General features: G+C 34.7%; 1 protein-coding gene across 2 annotated transcripts in view; it reads left to right on the top strand.

Annotated features, from left to right (window-relative positions):
- The window catches only part of LOC129235266 (tyrosine-protein kinase RYK-like), a 106,458-nt gene that overhangs the window by 75,765 nt on the left and 11,720 nt on the right, over positions 1-18,973 (top strand). For both annotated transcript variants that reach the window (XM_054868979.1, XM_054868980.1), the window contains exon 7: positions 7,557-7,648. In XM_054868979.1, coding sequence (XP_054724954.1) covers positions 7,557-7,648 — 92 coding nt within the window. The remainder of the gene's footprint in view (positions 1-7,556; positions 7,649-18,973) is intronic.

Raw genomic sequence — 18,973 nt, 5'->3', positions numbered from 1 at the left:
TTGTACATTTCCAAAGAAGTACTTGTGCTATCAATTGCAAAAGATTGTTCTTTAACTCTCTTATTTAATTCATTTCACCTTATTTTAATAGTTTTTTAAATTGTATTGTTCTGTTTATTTGTTTATTTACTCACAATTAAAAAATGATTCTTCATAAAGGGTCTTTTTTTCTGAAAAATAAGAAACATTAAATAGCTTTTTGATCTTTGGGGTTGTTAAAAAAGTGGTTCCAGGCCCTTCCTTTATTTATTTATTTTTTTCTTTAGCTGCTAACATGCATTCGTGTCTTCATGAAAATTCAAGCCATTTCCATGAATACAAAAATATCCATTTCAGAAAGAGGGTAAAAAAAATGCAACTCTTTTGACAGTTGTTTTGAATGGTTGCAGCGTTTGTTTGTCGGACCTGACATGCTGCCACCCTTTATTGCCAAAGCGGAAGTCAATAACGTCCGTTCCGAAATGCACTAATTTGCTAGATCAAAATGAATGTTTGTGCGTTGTTTCTCATTAGATGTGACGTCTCCGAAGCAATAAGTATTTCCTTTAATTCTAGGAATGCATGATATTGAGATTTCCTGCAAAAGATTCAATCTTCTTGTTCCAAAAGAGAACAGAATAGTAGTGAGTAGCATAAGCAATACTGATGAAAATAAGAATGATATCTTCCGTCCTTTGTTTTATATCTATTCCTTATTTTAGTGTGATAAAAAAACAATAAAAGTACAAAACCACTTATATTGTTTCACTTAAAGAATTTTTATGTTTTTCACAAGAAAACTCCAAGGCCTATAAGTGTCTGCATATTTTTGGGAAGAGATAAAAGTGAATAAAAGTCCAGCATGTTTACAAGAAGAATAGCTTATAGTTATTATATACATATACATATATTATTTTATAATTTTCATTGAACAAAACCTATGGTTTCTTTATTTGAATTCTTGAATTGTTTAAGTTCTCACCGGCTTTGGCCCAATTATGATTTGGGTATTTTCTTAGTTCATGTTCCATTATAAAATTTGATACAGATAGTATTAAAAACAAAAATGTAAAGTTGATATATGAAAAGTATTACATAACACGCATTTTGACATATTCATTGTAGCAATCACATAGCATATATGACCATCTTCCTTAGCTAACGCGTGTGTGAAACCAGAGAGGGAGAGGAAACAGTAAACCAAGATATGGGAAGCAAAAATTAAATATTAAATATTTATCATTAATGTAACCCACTAGCGTGCCAGATTTTCCTTCTGGATGGTTTTTTTTTTTTTTGGCGATCAAAACAGTCCCTGCATGTGCAAAAACTACTATATTAAAGATTGACAATGATGTTAAAACCAATGTCTTTGTGTTTGGGGGGTACCCTCAAAACTTCCCTTTGCTTTGCCACTGATGTAGAATAAAGAATAAAACAACGAAAAAACGTTTACCAGTCAGTCAGCTTCTTTGTAATATATCGATCATATCTTCAGAAATTAGTATCACACTTCACTTTACCCCTCCCCTTTCCTTGTCATATGTTACTCTACTTGCCATAAACATATTCAAAAAAAAAAAGTGATGTCACAATTCTTGTTACGCCCTCCCTCCTTCACGTCACAAACTGTCACAATTTCACGACCCCCCCCCCCCTCTTATAAAATGTGACATCAGTTGTGGACAAGGGTGTGCACAGAAATTCTGGGGCCCGGCACAAATGACTTTTAAGGTCTTCCTTTATATTGTTTACCCCTACGTCCCTGCATATTTCACCCCCGTTTTTAAAAATCTCGCGCCCCTTTCAAGATAGGGCCTGGGCTAACAGGTGGCCTTTACTTTCTCTCCCCCCTCCACCCCCGTGCACGCCCCTGGTTGTGGACAGCTCCTATGAAGATTGGTAGAGATGACACAGTGCATTTGCAACAGTAATTACTCCATTTCACGAGACAGTGCAAATACGTATGCACAAGATAAACGGGAGAGGGCGAGAGAGACTTCTTGCTACTTGCTGCTCAGTTTCCAATTTTTCAGATAGGTACAATTTGCGGAGGTGCCCTGCTTGCGCTGTATCGTAACTGGTTCCGAAAGTGGCGAAGCATTCTGCCACACCCCTCCAACCTTTCCACTTTAAGCGCCATCCATCTAACTCTTGTTAAGCAACTACCTTGCCCTTTCGGCTGACCAGGCTGTCTCTCTCTTTACCTTTATTTATTTTTCTTTTCTTACTTTTCGCTGCTGCTTGCTGGTGCTTCTTCGAGTATCTGTAGATTCAGCAGCCACCTGTGAGCTTAACCTGCTTGGAGGAGGAGGCTCTGTCTGACGTTTCCCCTCACTTTTCCTTCCCATTTGACCTCAGTATTTATTTCCTTCCAAAATAGATGCGATGGTGAATCAACAGTGTTTTTATTTTCTTTGACTGCAGAGACTGCAGATTGATTTTAGAAAAGTTCTTACTCATTGATTGTAATTTCTTGTGGTTTTCTTTATACAATAGTTTGTGGTAAGAATGTTGGCAAATGCGGTTCATCATGCAATTCTGATGTCAATACGACAAAATACTTTTTATGTCTGAGAAGGAAGGAAGTGCGTTCGGTCAAACTTTAAACTCATTTCAAACACAACCGGCATTTTAATCTTTCAAAATTGGCAGCAACTCAATTTGCAATTCAGACAAATCCTTACCTGCTTGGCTACTTTTGCAGATTTTAAGATTTCCATAATGTTATCTGCTCTGGTCTTATTATTTCGTGCTAAAGTTTCAATGATCAGTAGAGCATTTTTCTTTTATTTACTTATTTTCAATCGTAGTTGATTGACAGTCGTGATATTTTGATTACAATCTGGCTAATTTCGATTTTGATTACATCAGAATTTTGCAATTATGATTATAATTGCACAAAAAACGCAATCAGTAACTACGAATTACGGCTTCGTAATCGTGATTGCTACAAGCTTGCATGAAGCTGTTTTTCATTGCTTAGATAATGCTTCTTCTCTAGCCAATTTATTTATTTGTGTGCGGGTGTGAGTGTGCTTGTGCAATGTACATCTGCTATGATATGTTACTTCACTCCCCCCCCCCACCAAAATAGACGCGTTCATTTAACTCCTTAATTTGCTGAACCTCCTTGACTGCGGAAATCAGCCAATGCTTCAGAAACAGCAAGATGAACATGAATATAAGAAACCAAGCTACGCTGTACGATGCATCAAAACAATTCTTTGTTTGAAACAGCGTTATGCTGTACGAGAACGACAAGGATCAACATTTACTATCTGGTTTTTCGTGCCATTATACATGAACCTCGATAGCAAAATTTGCTATCGTCAACACTATACTTAGATATATATTCCATAGAATAACTTGTATTTATTCACCCACAAAAAAATAAACCTCTCAGGTCTGAAATCGTTTAACATTGCTTTTTTTATCCACTTAGTATTTTCACCTAAACCAGGCACTTTTTCTCAAAATTTATAATTTTGTTTATGGTTATATCTATCTCTTTTTCCACGTACTACCATTTTATATCAATTTACATTGATAGCTTTAACCCCTAATTTTCAATTGATTTTCTAATTTATTTCTCTTTCAATTTATTTTTTGCTGAAAAATTGTTAGGATTATCTGTGTCCTTCCTCGAGTACTTCTTCTTTTTTTTTTTTTTTTATTACATAACTTCCTAAATAAGTGAAAGAAATAATTATTGTGTAATTACTCTTCCCCAAAAAACTAATGCACGGTGGAAAAAAAACTCGAAATTATGAAGGTCCAGGATTCTGAAGATGCCCCCATGCAGTCCCTAACTCGTAACATAACGTACTGACGTTATGTTACGAGTTAAGAGTATATCAAAACATTTTCATTCCTTTTAACATGCGACCGTAAAAGATTTTCTCCCTAGCCAAACATATTACTGTCTTCCTATAAATCTTGCACTTTTTCCTTGTCTCGCCTCTCTTTAAAATAATAATAATAAAATAAGAGGAGTGTATAAAAAGAGGAGGCACAAATAAAATAAAAATAAAGGAAAAAGACAGGACCTGTTTCGCTGTTTCTCTCCCGCTGTGTTTTCATTTAAGAGCCAAAACGTTTTCGGACGCCCTGCGGATTTGCTTATCAGTGCACATCACTCATTTGTCTGCGCCCCCGCTCTGCGGATCACGTGGGATCGTTTCAAAATTAAGACAGATGTAATTTCGAACTCGTGTTCTTACAAACGGATCTCTTCAAAATTTATACTTTTCAATCAAGGCTTTAGATTTATTGGTTCTTGTTTCTTTACTAAATCAATTAATTCTGTCTCTGCGATTTATTATTTCTTTTGCTTTTTCTGTCTCTTTTTTTTTCTCTTCACGTAAAAGCTACATAAATTTTCAAGGTAAATTAAATCAGGGCTGTGGAGTCGGAACATATATATAAAGGACCGACTCCGACTTCGGGAATTTCAGAGCCTTCGACTCCGACTCCTTTTACACCAAAATCAGTCTGACTCCGACTCCGTAAGTATTGGCAGAGTGGTGGATTTTGTGGAAAAATGACGACTCGGACTCTTGCAATTTTTGGCCTTCGACTCCCGACTCAGACTTCTTTACTCCAAAATCAGTCAGATTTCGACTCCGACTCCGCAGCCCGAATTGAATGCATGAATAAAGTTGAGGCGGTGAGAAGCAGAGGGATGTTTATGTCAAGATTAAAAATTTGGAGATAACCAGTACAAATGGTAGGTGAACCATTCCTTTGTCTCGGGGAAAGAGAAAGTACTAGTAACCCTGGTAAATGCTGCTATACAGCGCGGTTTAGCAAAAAATGTCAATAGAAGCCTACCTAGGACCGGAACTTCAAACGCGTTTAATTCAAAACTTGAAAATATCCACTTACATCCCTTTGCTCCTCACTGCCTCAATTTATGAAAACAAGAGGAGGTATTCCATTATTCCATATGTTAGGGCTCATTTCCCCGCCAATTTATTTCATTTGCTTCTTCTCAAAGAAATTTTTCTGTTTGGGTATTGGTTAGTCCAGAATAGTAAAACAACTAGCAGACCTTTCCAATATCTGCTTTAGCTTTAACTGGCTACTTCGAGCCGGGACAATATTAGGAAGGGCGGCAGATCCAGTCGGAAGAGGGGGGGGGGGGGGGGTCATGAGTGTTTTTTTTTTTTTTTTTTTTTTTTGCCACAAATAGGGGTTCTTTGCGAATCTTTTGAAAAAAAGGTCTGCTAGGCAACGTCTTTTCAACATCTCCAGAGTCCCCAAATTACCGGATCTTTTCAAGATAAGCTAGCCAATTTTTTGTGGAAGTTCACTTTAAAGCGAATCAATAAAATAAGTAAATAAAATAATAATGAGTAAAGCTACCAATTTGAATTTCACAGCAGCTGTGAAATAATTGTATTTCACAGCAATCATTACAAGTTATATCGACAAGTCATTCCCACTAGATCAATTCTCAACAGTATCTTTCAGATATATTTTCGAAATTGAGGAGGAAGTCAAGTATCTTTCATTTTATTTTCAAACACTTAGTTTATTTGCGAATAAAGTTTGAACGGAAGCAATTTCGTACTTAGCCAAAGAAAGAAAAGATACTTATTTTGCTAAATTATTACCGGAGCTTTGAGTTTTACGAATAGAATTTTTAACTGTGCCGGAAGGAATTCTGTGAATTGCCTTAGAATATATATTTTGAGTCAGCAAAAAGCCGAAAAAATGCTAGAAAGAAATAAATGGCGGAAGACAATATTTATATCCCCAGAAAGAATAGGCATCATGGGAGGTGAGAAGAAACTAATAGAAACGAAAATAAGAAGGGATATATTTTTCTGTTTTCTTGGGGTTTTTTCCACGCTGAAAAATATATTTAAACTTAAATTGAAAAGAAAAAAGTCAACTATTTTTGTCTAATAAATATTTGTGGGAAAATATTTCAATTGCAGTAAAATGTTATGCAACTGGGATGTTTCACATAAAAATTCTAACAACGAAAAATTTCTGTATAAAATGTAACAAATCCCACTTACTGTGGTGAGACTACGTTTGCAGGTTGAGAACACAGAATTCTTCGTTTAGAAATACATAATAGCGTAAAGTTTTATGCACATCCCATAAAATGCTCAATTGGTTGAAAAAATTTTCATTACACCGATATCGTTTTTTCTAAAGTACAGTTAAACTCTTTCTATCCGTAACGCTTTCAAAATTTTAGAAATGCAATACAATAAAACCTGTTCAGCTGAACGCGTTTGCCAAGTGCGGATCTTATATCATACCGTAAAACAGGGAAACATTGCTCCTCTAGGGATAACATTGCTCCAAAAAGTGTAAAAGTATTTTTACTGATTTTCGAGGACTTCAGTGACAAAGTGGTTGACAATGCGGAATTTCTTTCAATTAGGTAGACAATAACAATAAACAGGTGGGCAAGTTGCCAATTCGAGACCGAAAATCAGTAAAAAAAAAAAAAACCTTTTGCACTTTTTGAAGCAAGGTTATCCCTAGAGGAGCAATGTTCCCCCCGTTTTACGGTACTTATAAACCTTAATAAGTTGACCACAAATACTGCATCGCACGTAGTCAACTGATTATAAAAATACATATTTATTCAGATAATTTAAGTTCTACTACATGAATTAAATATAAATCTATTAACATCGGTATTTTCGATATTTAAACTGTACATTTCTATCCCTATACATATTTTCAAGATAACAGTTCTTGTCAAAAATAAACTTTTGTGTTAAAAAGTACAGTAACCGCTCGTTATATCTCGCTTCTCGAGAGACAAAAAAAAAAAAAAAAAAAAAAAAAAAACGCTTTATAACCGAGATTATAAAAAGTAACTATTCAATTAATGCAAAAATTAATCATATGTGCACTTTCAAAAAATTTTTGTTTGTGTTCAAATAAGGATGATTTTTTTAAATAAAACTAAATAAAATTTGTCTACCAATTTTTCTCTTAAACTGAGAAAAAATAATTAGATATTTTTATCGTTTTATGTTGGAATACGAATCTAAAGTTGCAGCTTAAACTGCAGCGATATAAGTCTATGGAAAATATGCCAGTTAATTGATCCCCCCCCCCCCCAAAAAAAAAAAAAAAATAAATAAATCTTATAAATATAGCGTTTTTTTTTCTGTTATGTCAAATGTTCAACATTTAAAAAAACTTTAATTTTTCTGGAGGCAAAAGCGTGGTATATCCAAATGAGCGATATAACGAGACGCAATGCAACGAAGGGTAACTGGTAAATGTAAGGTAAGGTAAGGGGTAAGGTAAATGTGTTTACTGTAAAACACATTTTACTATTCGTTTGATAGGAGAATTGAAGAAAACTTATATTTCCTAGTCAACTACAGTACCCGATAATTTGACCTTAACTAGAAAAATATTGTCCTCCGATGTTACAAATTAAATTTCTTTCTGACAGAAAAATTAAATCTTACGGTTATTAATGTAAGGTACAGCAATAAAAGAACTCCTTCAATCAATTTTAATGTAGTTGTAATTTTCCATATGATTTTGTGTTTTCCATTATCAAGCCCAATTTTATTCTTTTCTTTTTGCAGTTATGGCGGCAGTTCCCCAGCTCTTTCAACCACAACTCAGGGGCACACGTTTCTACGACCCGACACGCCGAACCATGCCAGCAGCGCAGGCAGTGAGTAGACATATTTTGAACATTTATGTTGTTGATCTTCAACATTTGCTTACAGTTCATGACAGTAACAACGAAGAAAATTGGAATGATAAGTTTTATGCAATGGGGAGAGAAATTCTTTGATTCTACGGGTTTCTTAAAGATATACTTCAGTGAAGAACTCTTCTTTCTGTTTTGCATCAAGTGCATTGAAATTTTGTAAATTTTACACTATTTTACTTTTTGACTAATGCTGAATCTTCAAAACAAGTAAGTTAAGTATATAAACTGATCGTCAAAATAAGTAACAAATACTGTGTCATCAAATAATAATTGATGTTTAGATTATAATTTATAAAAGGTCAGCAATGGTGAATGGTTTATAAAGGTCCCCAATAATTACAGTATATCTTTAAACATAATTCTTTAAAATAAAAAAAAAAGCTTAGTGCAAAATCTTAGTGCAAGTATGTTTATCTAATGCTCTATAACTAGTGTTATAGAGCATAATATTCCGGCGATAATTGTTTCTGTATTTAGAACTCAGTAGCGATGTTTCAAATGCTGAATCAACAGTAGTTGCAGTGTTTAAAATGATTGTTTTTAAAAAAATATTTCCAGTGTTTATTTTTTTTTCCCTTTAATTTTATTTTTTAGAATAGCATTTCGGAAAATCCAAAAAAAAAAAAAAAAAAAAAAAAAAAAGAATGAAAGAAAGGGAGAAAAATAAAACAAGCATTATTTTGAACTTGCGAAACGATTACTATTCCTATCCTATTCCTATTCAGAGTCACAACTGACTACAACTGTATTTATGTCGAGGACTGCATACTAAGTGCCTTGCCTCCATTATTTTATATACCGATAGATGGCAGCACCATCAGCGGATCGAACAGTTAATGAGAATTTAGAACTAGTTCAGGAGATAATAGCTACCTGGTACTAGCACCCCCAGAGGTAGAAACGATACCCCCAGAGGTATCTTTTCACTTGGAGGACATTGATACCACGAGCATATTTAACGTCGCCCAGTCCCCTTTAATGACGACGGTGGGTCTTCGACCATCGAGGTTCGAACCCAGGACCCTCCGACCCCGAATCCGACACTCTACCGATCGTGCTACCACGGCCCGCGAAACGATTACAATAACATTTTAAAAGAAACTTTTTAATTAGATGTAAAACTCATTTTGAGTGAAGGGTTCAAAAGTTTTAGCTAGTTCCTAACTTCATGGAGGAGGGGAAAAAAAATGTTTTCTTGTAACTTTTATTTCTTGTGAAGAACCAACTTTCTTTGAGTCCAAACTGCTATGTATGCAACAACATGCATTTTGCCACTCTACTTATGTTGGTCACATAAGTATTTAGGCGTTATAATAACTTTTTTAATCTGCACAAAGTTAGAGTTTATTGTAAATATGATGATGATTTAAAGATATTTCCTTCTCAGGAAACTGTATTTGGCGCATTAACTCTTTCATTGTCTGTAATAGCTGAAAAAGTTATGCCGAATTAAGGTAAAAGCTCCGCTTGCAAAAAAAATCAATGATAATCGTCTTTTCTTTTTTACAAGTCTTTTTTTTTGCTTCATTACAGAGTGTGAACACGAATATCAAGCTGTGAATGCAGGCCCTCTAGGCACAAACCCCCGATTTTGTTGTTAAATTAGAAACATTTCTGGAGAACCCTGGATTTGTAAAATAAAAATAATAAAACGAGCTGATGTGTGCATCACATGACTTCCTTTTACTCGAATTTAATGTCATTTCCCCATTAGTGGCAATTTTAATGTGATGCAATAGTTTACTCTCTAAATATCACCAACAGTGGCCAAATTGAAACAGATTTTTTAAAAAAAAATCGCCAAATTTGTCGCCAAGTTGGCGACCAAAAGACCGGCGATATATCGCCAAGTCTTCGTCATATTATAACACCACTTCAGTTTGCATCAAAATTAACAATGATTTCCCCCTAAAAAGGGGTAAAAGACCCCTTTAGAAACACTCGAATGCAACCAACAGGGGAGGTGCACAACTAGGCCCTACTAGGAGTCTACGTACCAAATTTCAACTTTCTAGGACTTACCGTTTTTGAGTTATGCGACATACATACGCACATATGCACATATATACAGACGTCACGAAAAAACTCGTTGTAATTAACTCGGAATCGTCATTATGGATATTTCGCGTGTGAATACGTTCTTAGGCACTTATCCACGTGGGGTCGAGTCGAAAAAAAAAAACTCAATATTCATTCGGGGGTGAGTAAAATGGAAATTAGATCGATTTTTGAGTGAAATTTTACAATACTTCCTTTTTTAAGACCAAAAATCTGAAGCCCCTATCATGAAACTCAAGTTTTGATACTGAATGATTTCACTTCTGAAGCGAGAAGTAGAAAGATAACGCTTATAGCTTCTTTAAGTTGTCACATCCATATTGCCTTTTTTTTTTTTTGTTTAAAGTAATGAACGACTAGACATAAAAGTTGAAAATCTGTAAAAACAACTAAAATTCTAATCTTATCTTGTGTCATTTCTAAAAGTACTGTTGACCTAAAATTACATTTTTCCATCTAATGAACGTGCTGATACAGTTTTTATAATAGTTTTCTGCACGACATTCAACGTTTACATTGCACTAATTGTTCTTCCAACGACATTGTTCGTGATTATTTCTAAAGTTTTGCTCATTTCAAAGCAATTTGTTCTGGGCACATTTGAATGACACCTATGCTTCATTGAATGCTTGTTGTTTTCTCCAATCATAACGAAATGAAAATCGGATTCTGCCTCGGGTTATCGATGCCCAATTCCCACATCCACTCGGTATAAGAGATCGAATTTCAACGAGTTGTAATTTAAGATATGTTGTAATTTGAGGCAGCAGATGCTACTTGAATTATTCGTTTTTAGACGAAATTTAATGCCAGGATTTCCCAGAACGATGATTTATTTTCATCGCCAAAATGACTTTTTGACGTTTACTAAGAAATAACGGCATTATTTTACCTTTTCTAATTGCAGTTCTTCAAAGGTTTTCCTATCTATTTTGTGATGGATTCTCTTCATTTTATTTTTCTTCTTTTTTGGCATGAACAATTAACGAGAAATCTGTTAAAGGATTTTTTTTTTTTTTTGTAAAATAGGATTGAAATGTATGTGAAAAAAATTGATTTCGTGTTCCTTGTAGTAAACCAGGTCACTGCAGATTGAAGTGAAAAAAAAAAAAAAAAACCCTCTTTGGTGTTGTACTATGAGATAAAAGTCACGGGGTAGGGGGATCAGAATCTACTGTTCAATATTTTGCAATGATGTACGGAATTTCAATGGAGAATAAGGGGCCATTTTTCTAATGTTCACTATAATGTAGTGTGTGACTTTAAAATAAATAATAATAATAACAACATGTTGCTCAGACCTCTTGAAAATTTGTTCATGTCAGATTATCTTATTATTGTCATGTTTTTGTCTTCGGAAAAAAAAAGAAAAAGCCGCATAGAAGTTATTAGATCGATTATAATGATTGCTTAATTTCGTATACGAATTTATCATTAATGTCTAATTTAAATTCTACTTGAACAAGCATTATACCTCTAACTCGCATTCCTCATGCACCTCACGTTACTAGTATGTAGAAGATAGTTGGAAGTGATTGGGACATCCCGCTGGAAACTTTCTCTTCGGGAGGAAAAAAGTAAACACAGAAATGAAAATAAAAATAAATAATATTGACAAGTCCCGGACTCTCTCCAAGGGCAAACCAATAACTCACGAGAACTTTTTGACCTTCCTGATGTTTGGAAGAATATTTCATGCGACAAGCGGAAAGTTGGCAGTCGATTGGGAGAAGTCGAATGGGGGGAACTGACGCTTTTGGGCTGCACTTGAAGGATTTCTTTCCTTTTCCCAGAAGAAATACTGAATCTCACTGGAAGCTGTAACTTTTATTCGCCCTTTTAAACAGGTGCCATCTTTGATTTGATCAGTTTTTGCAATTGCCGGCCCTCTGTTACATTTGCTGGTAGGAAGTTTTTACGAGAATAATTCTTTCTGTGGTAGATTCTAAATCCTACTAATTTTGTGCTAAAATTACCTTTTGAATTCTATTTAATCTTAAAGATAAATGGCTAATAAAGTTACTCCACCAGTGAAAGTTGGTTTTGCTTGAAAGATTACTTTTGCATTGGTAAGTGAAACTGACAATTAGAACCTACTGTGAGGTTACATTAAATACTTCAGTGTTAAATGTAGTTAAACTTCGTGTTGAATGAATTATGTAATGATATTTTTTCTGAAGAATGAAAGACCAAAAAAAAAAAAAGAAAGAAAGAAAAGGAATTATAAGGCACAAAGTACAGAATATGATCAATGATTACTAACACTTTCTCATCTACCAAATATTAAAGGGAAAATAAAGTAGAGTTGAGCATTGCTCAACATTGGAGTTCCAAGCAAATAGTTAATATTAATTTATGTTTGAATAGAAATAGTACTTACTTGCCTCGCATCTTGCTTTTTTTGAGAAGGTCCCCACAAATGTGTAAAATCTGTCCAAGTTAATGATGCAGTTTTTGTTATTTTCCTTTCTCAAGTTTAGCATTCATTATTTATGGCTTTTTCTCGTTTAGTTGTCCTACACATGTTGTTTTTTGTCACTTTATTACAGATTTTGAATAAGTTTTAATCCCTAAGTTTCTTCAATCATTGAGTTAAACTTATAGAAATATTTTGTTCCGATTCAGTTTAATTGTTTTCGTTATTTGTCCTATTTCTACATAATGGAGGAAGGTTTTTGTTGCCACTCCAATTATGAAAATTTAACTTCGAATCTTTTCCTTACAGCACTGGTTTTCTTCAACGCACTAATTACTGTTTAAAAAATCGAGAGTGAAGTGGTGTAAAAGAAAAAATCGAAATAGTATTATGTAAATGGTTGATATTCCATCAAATTGCATAACATTCGCTGAAATACTTTGTTTTTCATAAGTAAAGTTGAAAAGTAATAGAAAACTAATGAATTCCCTTCGCAGGTTTAATGTTGCAATCTTTAACCAGCATAAATTCGTAAAAATATATCTGATCTGTGAAATCATTTACAAACCATAGCATTCATTATAAAAAAGGTTCTTAAACAAAAGCAATTTGTTTCTTTCCGAAAGTACCGTCATTTACCGTACCGTTGAGCCATATTGGTTAACTTGGCGTCACTTCATATATATATCTGTGAAATTAGTATATTTGATTTTAAAGCAAGATGGGGGGGGGGGGGGGGTGGAGAGAAGGCCCAGTATGACGTTAGGGGACTCAGATTATCTCCTTAGAAAACTTTTCGAAATTAAAGGCCTAAATGGGCAATTTTAGGCTATGTTTGATCTTGGTTACTGTAGGGGAAAGCGAAAGGGTTCGGGAGCTCTCCCCCTAATTTTTTCAGTATTTAGGCACTGAAAACTCAGTTTTAAACTATTTTTCGTGACGGGATGTTACGGGAAGGGATGGGAGATTCGGAGATTTTACGTTCTAAAAATATTTTAAACCTAACTTGAACAATGTTAAGCAACGGAAAAGGGGATTTATTGAAACTGAGGTCCAAAAGACGCAAATTTAAGCTGTTTGATCAATTTAAGGAAGAAGGGATATCTTAACAACTTTAATTCAAAAATGTTTGAAATTGAAACGGTATAAATGAAATTTTAACTTAACTTTGGTAACATTAGGTAGAGATTTAGAATGGAGGTCTGCCCTGATATTTTCCAAAATTAACGGCTTAAATTTTCAATTTTAAGATTTATTTGTTCTCGTCAAGGCACGACTTGACGCCCAAGTTACAGGCTTCGACTTAACCACCTCCGGATCCATCAATGCATTCCACGGGAAAAAATTGAAATTTTCTGCCCCTAAAAACTGCCGCCCTATGGATGGTACAGGTCGCCTGTTCCAGGAACTGGGCCTCTACCAACGAATACAATAAAATATTAGACTATGAGTGAGACAGAAATTGTGGCTTCAAGTTTCCCTGAATTTCTGTAGAACTTTTCTAAAAAAATTAATAAAAATCTTCATTTTTCAGAAAAAAAAAAAAAAAAATCCCGGGAGAACAGTGTTTCATTAAGATTTTTGAATTCATGTAAAAGTATAATAAAAACCAAATTATTGTTATTTGAAAGAGGGGGTCCTAAGGGGTATTTATGAAAAATCGCTTTCGAGAGAAATTCTTATGCGGCGGCTGAGGAAGTTGTCCGTTTCTTGGTCTCCTGTTCCTTCTGCTCTGGTTCAGAGTGTCGAGACTTTTTCTCTTTTTAAACGTTTTATTTATTCAGTTGTTTGACCTTTTTGTATGTGTGTGTGTGTGTGTGTGTGTGTTTCTTCTCTATTCGTTGTTAATTGTTTGTATGTTGTGCTCATTTTATTTTGTGTATTTTGTACTGTTGTGCCTCTTACCTTCGGGCCCTATGTGATACTATGTGGTGCATAGGGAGTTTCTTTTTGTGTCTAATAATAGAAAAAAAAAAAAAGAAAAAAAAAAGTCTCATTTGAGGCAGTGAGAAGCAAAGGGGTGTAAGTGGCAATAAAAATTTCGAGATAACGAATACAAATAGGGGGAACCTCTTTTATGTCTTAGGGAAAAAGATAGTACTAGTGACCCTGGTAAGGTGCTGCTGCACAGCAGGGGGGATCGAGAAATTTTTGTGAGGGGGGGGGTCAAGTTCCAGTGGCCAACGTGTTAGCCCTTGTTTAATCAGGGATGCCAGTTCCCTTCAAGGCTGATGTCACACCCCCTCATATGCTAAAAAGTAGCCCCCCCCCCTTCCGCCGCTAAATTTTTTAATGACGCAACTTGCGCCATAAATCATGTTTCCTCAAATTTTCATAAAAAAACGTCTCTTAAAGGAAGGCAGGCTGGTCAGTGGTCACGTTAACCTAAGCTCTTAGTATATTAGATTACAACTTATTAAATAGTTGCGAACAGCACGCATAAGACACACACACCATGTTGTTAAGGGGAACAGTGCTTTAAAGAAACATTAGCTCATTGTTGCTCATTATAGATGATTGTTTTTTTTCGAAATGAAAAGAAATTTCAAAAGAACAAGAGTTCTGTAAGCGTAACCAGTCAATCCTTTGAATTATGGCGTGCTGAGAAGAAATGCGTTTACAGAATCATGGGGGGGGGGGGGGGGGGGGGAAAGGTGAACATTGATTTCAAGTTCAATTTTTTCGGATCTGAAAAATTGAAGTTTAATAATAATCATAATAAAATTCTTCTCACAGGGGGGTCCGCTGACCCTTTGACCCTCCCCTGAATCCGCCCTTGCTGCACAGCATGATTTAGAAAAACTTTTCAATGAAAGCCTATCAAGAACACCTTATCTTTAAACGCGTTTTACTCGAAACTTGAAAATTTCCACTTACATCCCTTTGCTTCTCACTGCATCATTTGATGAAAAATTGATTCTTTTTTTTTTTTTCTTTTTCGTTTGGTTTAATCAGTGCGTATTCTTGAATCACTTAACTATCCGTTAATTTTTTTTTCTACTCAAACTCGTCAAACTAGTCTCATAGCAGACATTAATTTTTATTATAGATAGTCACAACTCTGTTTTTCGTTCCACCGGATGTTGATCCAGTTCTAACGTGTTGAATGAACTTACTTTTAACCTTTTTCTAGTTAATGCAAAATATATTGAACTGCGGGAGATGATTTAATTATTTAACATTTTTTTACTGGACGGTTGAACGATTATCTTTTCCATAGAACGTAACAGTAAATTAAAACTTGCAATAGAGTCTTTCCTGTTGCAATAAAACTTCAACTGTCTGCTGTAATTAGGACTGGACTGTTGAAAAATTGAAAATTCGGTTACCAAAAGTTGCATCAAAATTAGTAGGTTTCAAAAACATAGCTGCTTTATGAAATAAAATCATTTTTCGCTTCAACATATATTATACCATAAATTATTCTTCAAGTTGTTTAAAAGATACTGCGAACAATCTATTTATTTCTGTACCATTTTATCATTAAAACTTTCATTGAATTTTTCAGCTGCGTTGTAACTTTATCGCTGATTTTTTTTTTTTTATTATTATTTATTTATTTACTAGCCGCCTGCGGCAACCAGCTGGTTCGCCTTCTTACGCCATTCGCCTTTTATGCAAGCAGCCACCTACGGCGGCTGCTTGACTAACTTTACCTTTTTACTTAGTATTTGCCGCCTTCGGCGGCTGTTTAAATAAATTTGGCAGCAGTATTAATCAATCCATCTCTATCTTTTTTTATGCATTCACATTTTTATACCAAGATTGCCACCTTCGGCGGCTATCTACCTTTACCATCCACCTCTATTTATTTTAACCTCCCCGTCCATTTCATAATAAAAACAAAGATCACTCAAAAAACCGCTTTTTTTTATTTAAGTTGAGCAAAAAAAGTTATCTCCAAAATTCCCCGTAGTGTGCAAAAAGTAACGTTTGATAAAGAAAAGAAAAATCTCGCTGTTTTTATTGAATTAAATGTTCACAACTATGAAATGTTTCGTTTTATAGATACAGCAAAACGTCCAGCTTGGGAGGGGGGGATGGAAAAAAGAAATAAATGCAATCCCTAAATAAAAAAAAAGGAAAGAAAAAGAGCAAGCACTGCCGGAAAAACATGTGGTCATCACGTCATAAAATGTAGAAGTAAGCTATATAGTAAAAAAAAAAAAAATGATTAACATTGTTTGCGATTAAGATTCCGTCGTAAATATCGAATCGAAATCAGATGTGTTCAGCTTAAAAAAAATTGTAAAAAAAAAACTATTGCTTATTCTTAAGAACTTTTTTCTTCTGAAGAGGGCGAAATGTTTTTACTATTACCAACTTAAATTTTAGAAATGAGGCTTTGATACTTCTCGCAGGATGAATTTAGAAAAAAATAAAACCCGGGAAAAACTGCAAATTAAAGGTTTTTTCAAAAATTCGTAAAAAATACAAAAATTGCTCTGTCTTCAAATTTTTTTTCATTCATCATATTTAAAATTAAACTTCCTACGCCTCAGTACAAAAAATATTTGTGTGGTCGATTGGTTCGGGGTCTGTGAGGTAAAAAGTGCAAAAAAACACATAAAACATTAAATAACTTTTTTTCTAATTAAAACATCAAAAATCGAAGCCCGAGGTGCACATCTTCGGCAAAAACAGCTCCTGTATACCTAATTTCATCTTTTTAGGCCTTGCCGTTTTCCCGGGAAGCGCGCCACACACACACACACACACACAAACATCTTATTTTATTATATGTATAGATATCTATATATTTTTAAAAATTAATTATCATCAGTTTAGTTCGATCTTGTTGCTCTTTCTAAACCATACAGTTATCATTCAAAAAAAAAAAAAAAAAAAAAAAAGACATTTAGACACGCTTTCAGATGTTTGCGATTAACTTAATTTAGGTTAGTATCTCCTCAAATTAATCTGATGCGATTGAGTTCTGACAGTTTAAGTGCACTTTAAATTTAATTATTTTCTTTTTTTTCCCCTAAACATTGAAGTTTTTATGTTTTATCTTGCTTAAAATAGAATTACATACAAAATGTCTAGAAAAATGTTTTTAAGTGTCCACAAAATTATTTACCTTTCATTCCAAGTAAGGAAGTAAAATTAGGTAATATTTAAACTTAAGATCACTTTTTTTTGCTCCTTTTTTTTTTTTTTTTTTTTTTGGGCCGAATTAATATTGCCCCCCCCCCCTTGTTTTTTTGACAGACCTCTGGGTGTGTTAGAAACACTCCAAAATACGTGCGATAAACTCCGTGTATTGTATTTATTGACTCATATAGACTCTTACCTATCTAAAAAGGAAACTAAAAAGAACGATGCAACATTCAAAAAGTACTGAGCATTCGTCATTGAGTTATTGTGCTCAAAACATTTTAATGTAACTTTGTTATTCCATTTCGCACCCAGTTGATCTCATTTTATCTCCGGTTGATATGCCTACACACGGAGCACTTATTTATTGGAATTTTCTTTGTAGATCTCTTCCCCTCTCTCCGTTACTCAGTATATGATTTTTTTTAGTTCCTAACTATAAAGCAGAAGGATTCGACTTACGTGACTTGAATTCTAATCGCCATTGAATTTTTCTTGTTGGTTTCCTTACTTTATTATTTTTATTATTATTATTTAGTGTATTTTTATTCGCTCTGTTTCCTAGATGGCGTGTCGTTTGTATTGACCGTCTGGTTCTTCTTTTCAAAATATCGCATATGCATTTAAGAGATTTCTTTTGTGGAAGTCACGACAGTAGATATATCTTTTTGCATGATGCATTTTAAAGATCAGCTGTGGTTGTTTGGTCTAATGGGGGAGAAGGGGGGGGGGGGCGTTAAGTTATTATATTGTAGTGAATTTTTGGTACAATAGAGTATAATGACGCTCACTGGATTTTAATTTTGGTGCAAAATTTATCAGCCATCTGTTAGAATTGGGCTACTAATTTATTTGGTCATTGATGTTTCCGAAAAATGTATCATTTCTTTGAAACTGATTTATAGACCAGTCAATAAAGGTAAAAAAATAGGCTTTGTCGCAACTAATTTAGGGAAAGCTGAATTTTTGCAGGATGTTAGCAAATAAAGTATACACTAAAAAGCCACAAAGTCCCGACCCCCACCCCTCTTGCTTTCTCCCCCATCCCCCTCCGAAACATTGCAAGAGCAGTACTGTGATTATACTATTTCGTGTCGCAACTAATTAGGGGAAAGCTGATTTTTGGCAGGATGTTAGTATATAAAGTATACACTAAAAAGCTACAAAGTCCCGACCCCCACCCCTCTCGCTTTCCCCCCACCCCCTCCGAAACATTGCAATAGCAGTACTATGATTATACGCTTTTTGTGTCGCAACTAATTAGGGGAAAGCTGAATTTTGGCAGGACGTTAGTAAATAAAGAAAACACTAAAAAAAAATATTAAAGTCCCGACCCCTACCCCTCGTGGTTCCCCCCCCCCCACACACACTCTCCGAAACACTTAGACCATCAAGAGCAATACTATGATTATTCGCTTTTCTTTTCGCAGCCAATTAAGAGAAAGCTGAATTTTTGCACGATGTTGGTACATAAAGTGTACACTAAAACCTAGACAGTCCCGACCCCAAACCCTCTTGCTGCTCCCCCCCCCCTCCTTCCAAAACTTTTTTTATTGATCCTAGATCCTCAGGATTTGGGTCTTGGAAGCTGCACATTTGCATAAGTTAGTTTCAAAGACATGTCTGCACCTCTATAAAATTTCGTTCAAATCGGAGATGACCGGGCGGAGACGACGAGGTCACTTGGCATGGAATGACTCAGTTTTTGATGC

This window comes from Uloborus diversus, chromosome 2 (assembly GCF_026930045.1).
Source record: "Uloborus diversus isolate 005 chromosome 2, Udiv.v.3.1, whole genome shotgun sequence".
Taxonomy (NCBI): domain Eukaryota; kingdom Metazoa; phylum Arthropoda; class Arachnida; order Araneae; family Uloboridae; genus Uloborus; species Uloborus diversus.
Note: the sequence above shows the minus strand (reverse complement) of the source record. Positions and strands in the feature narration are given on the sequence as shown.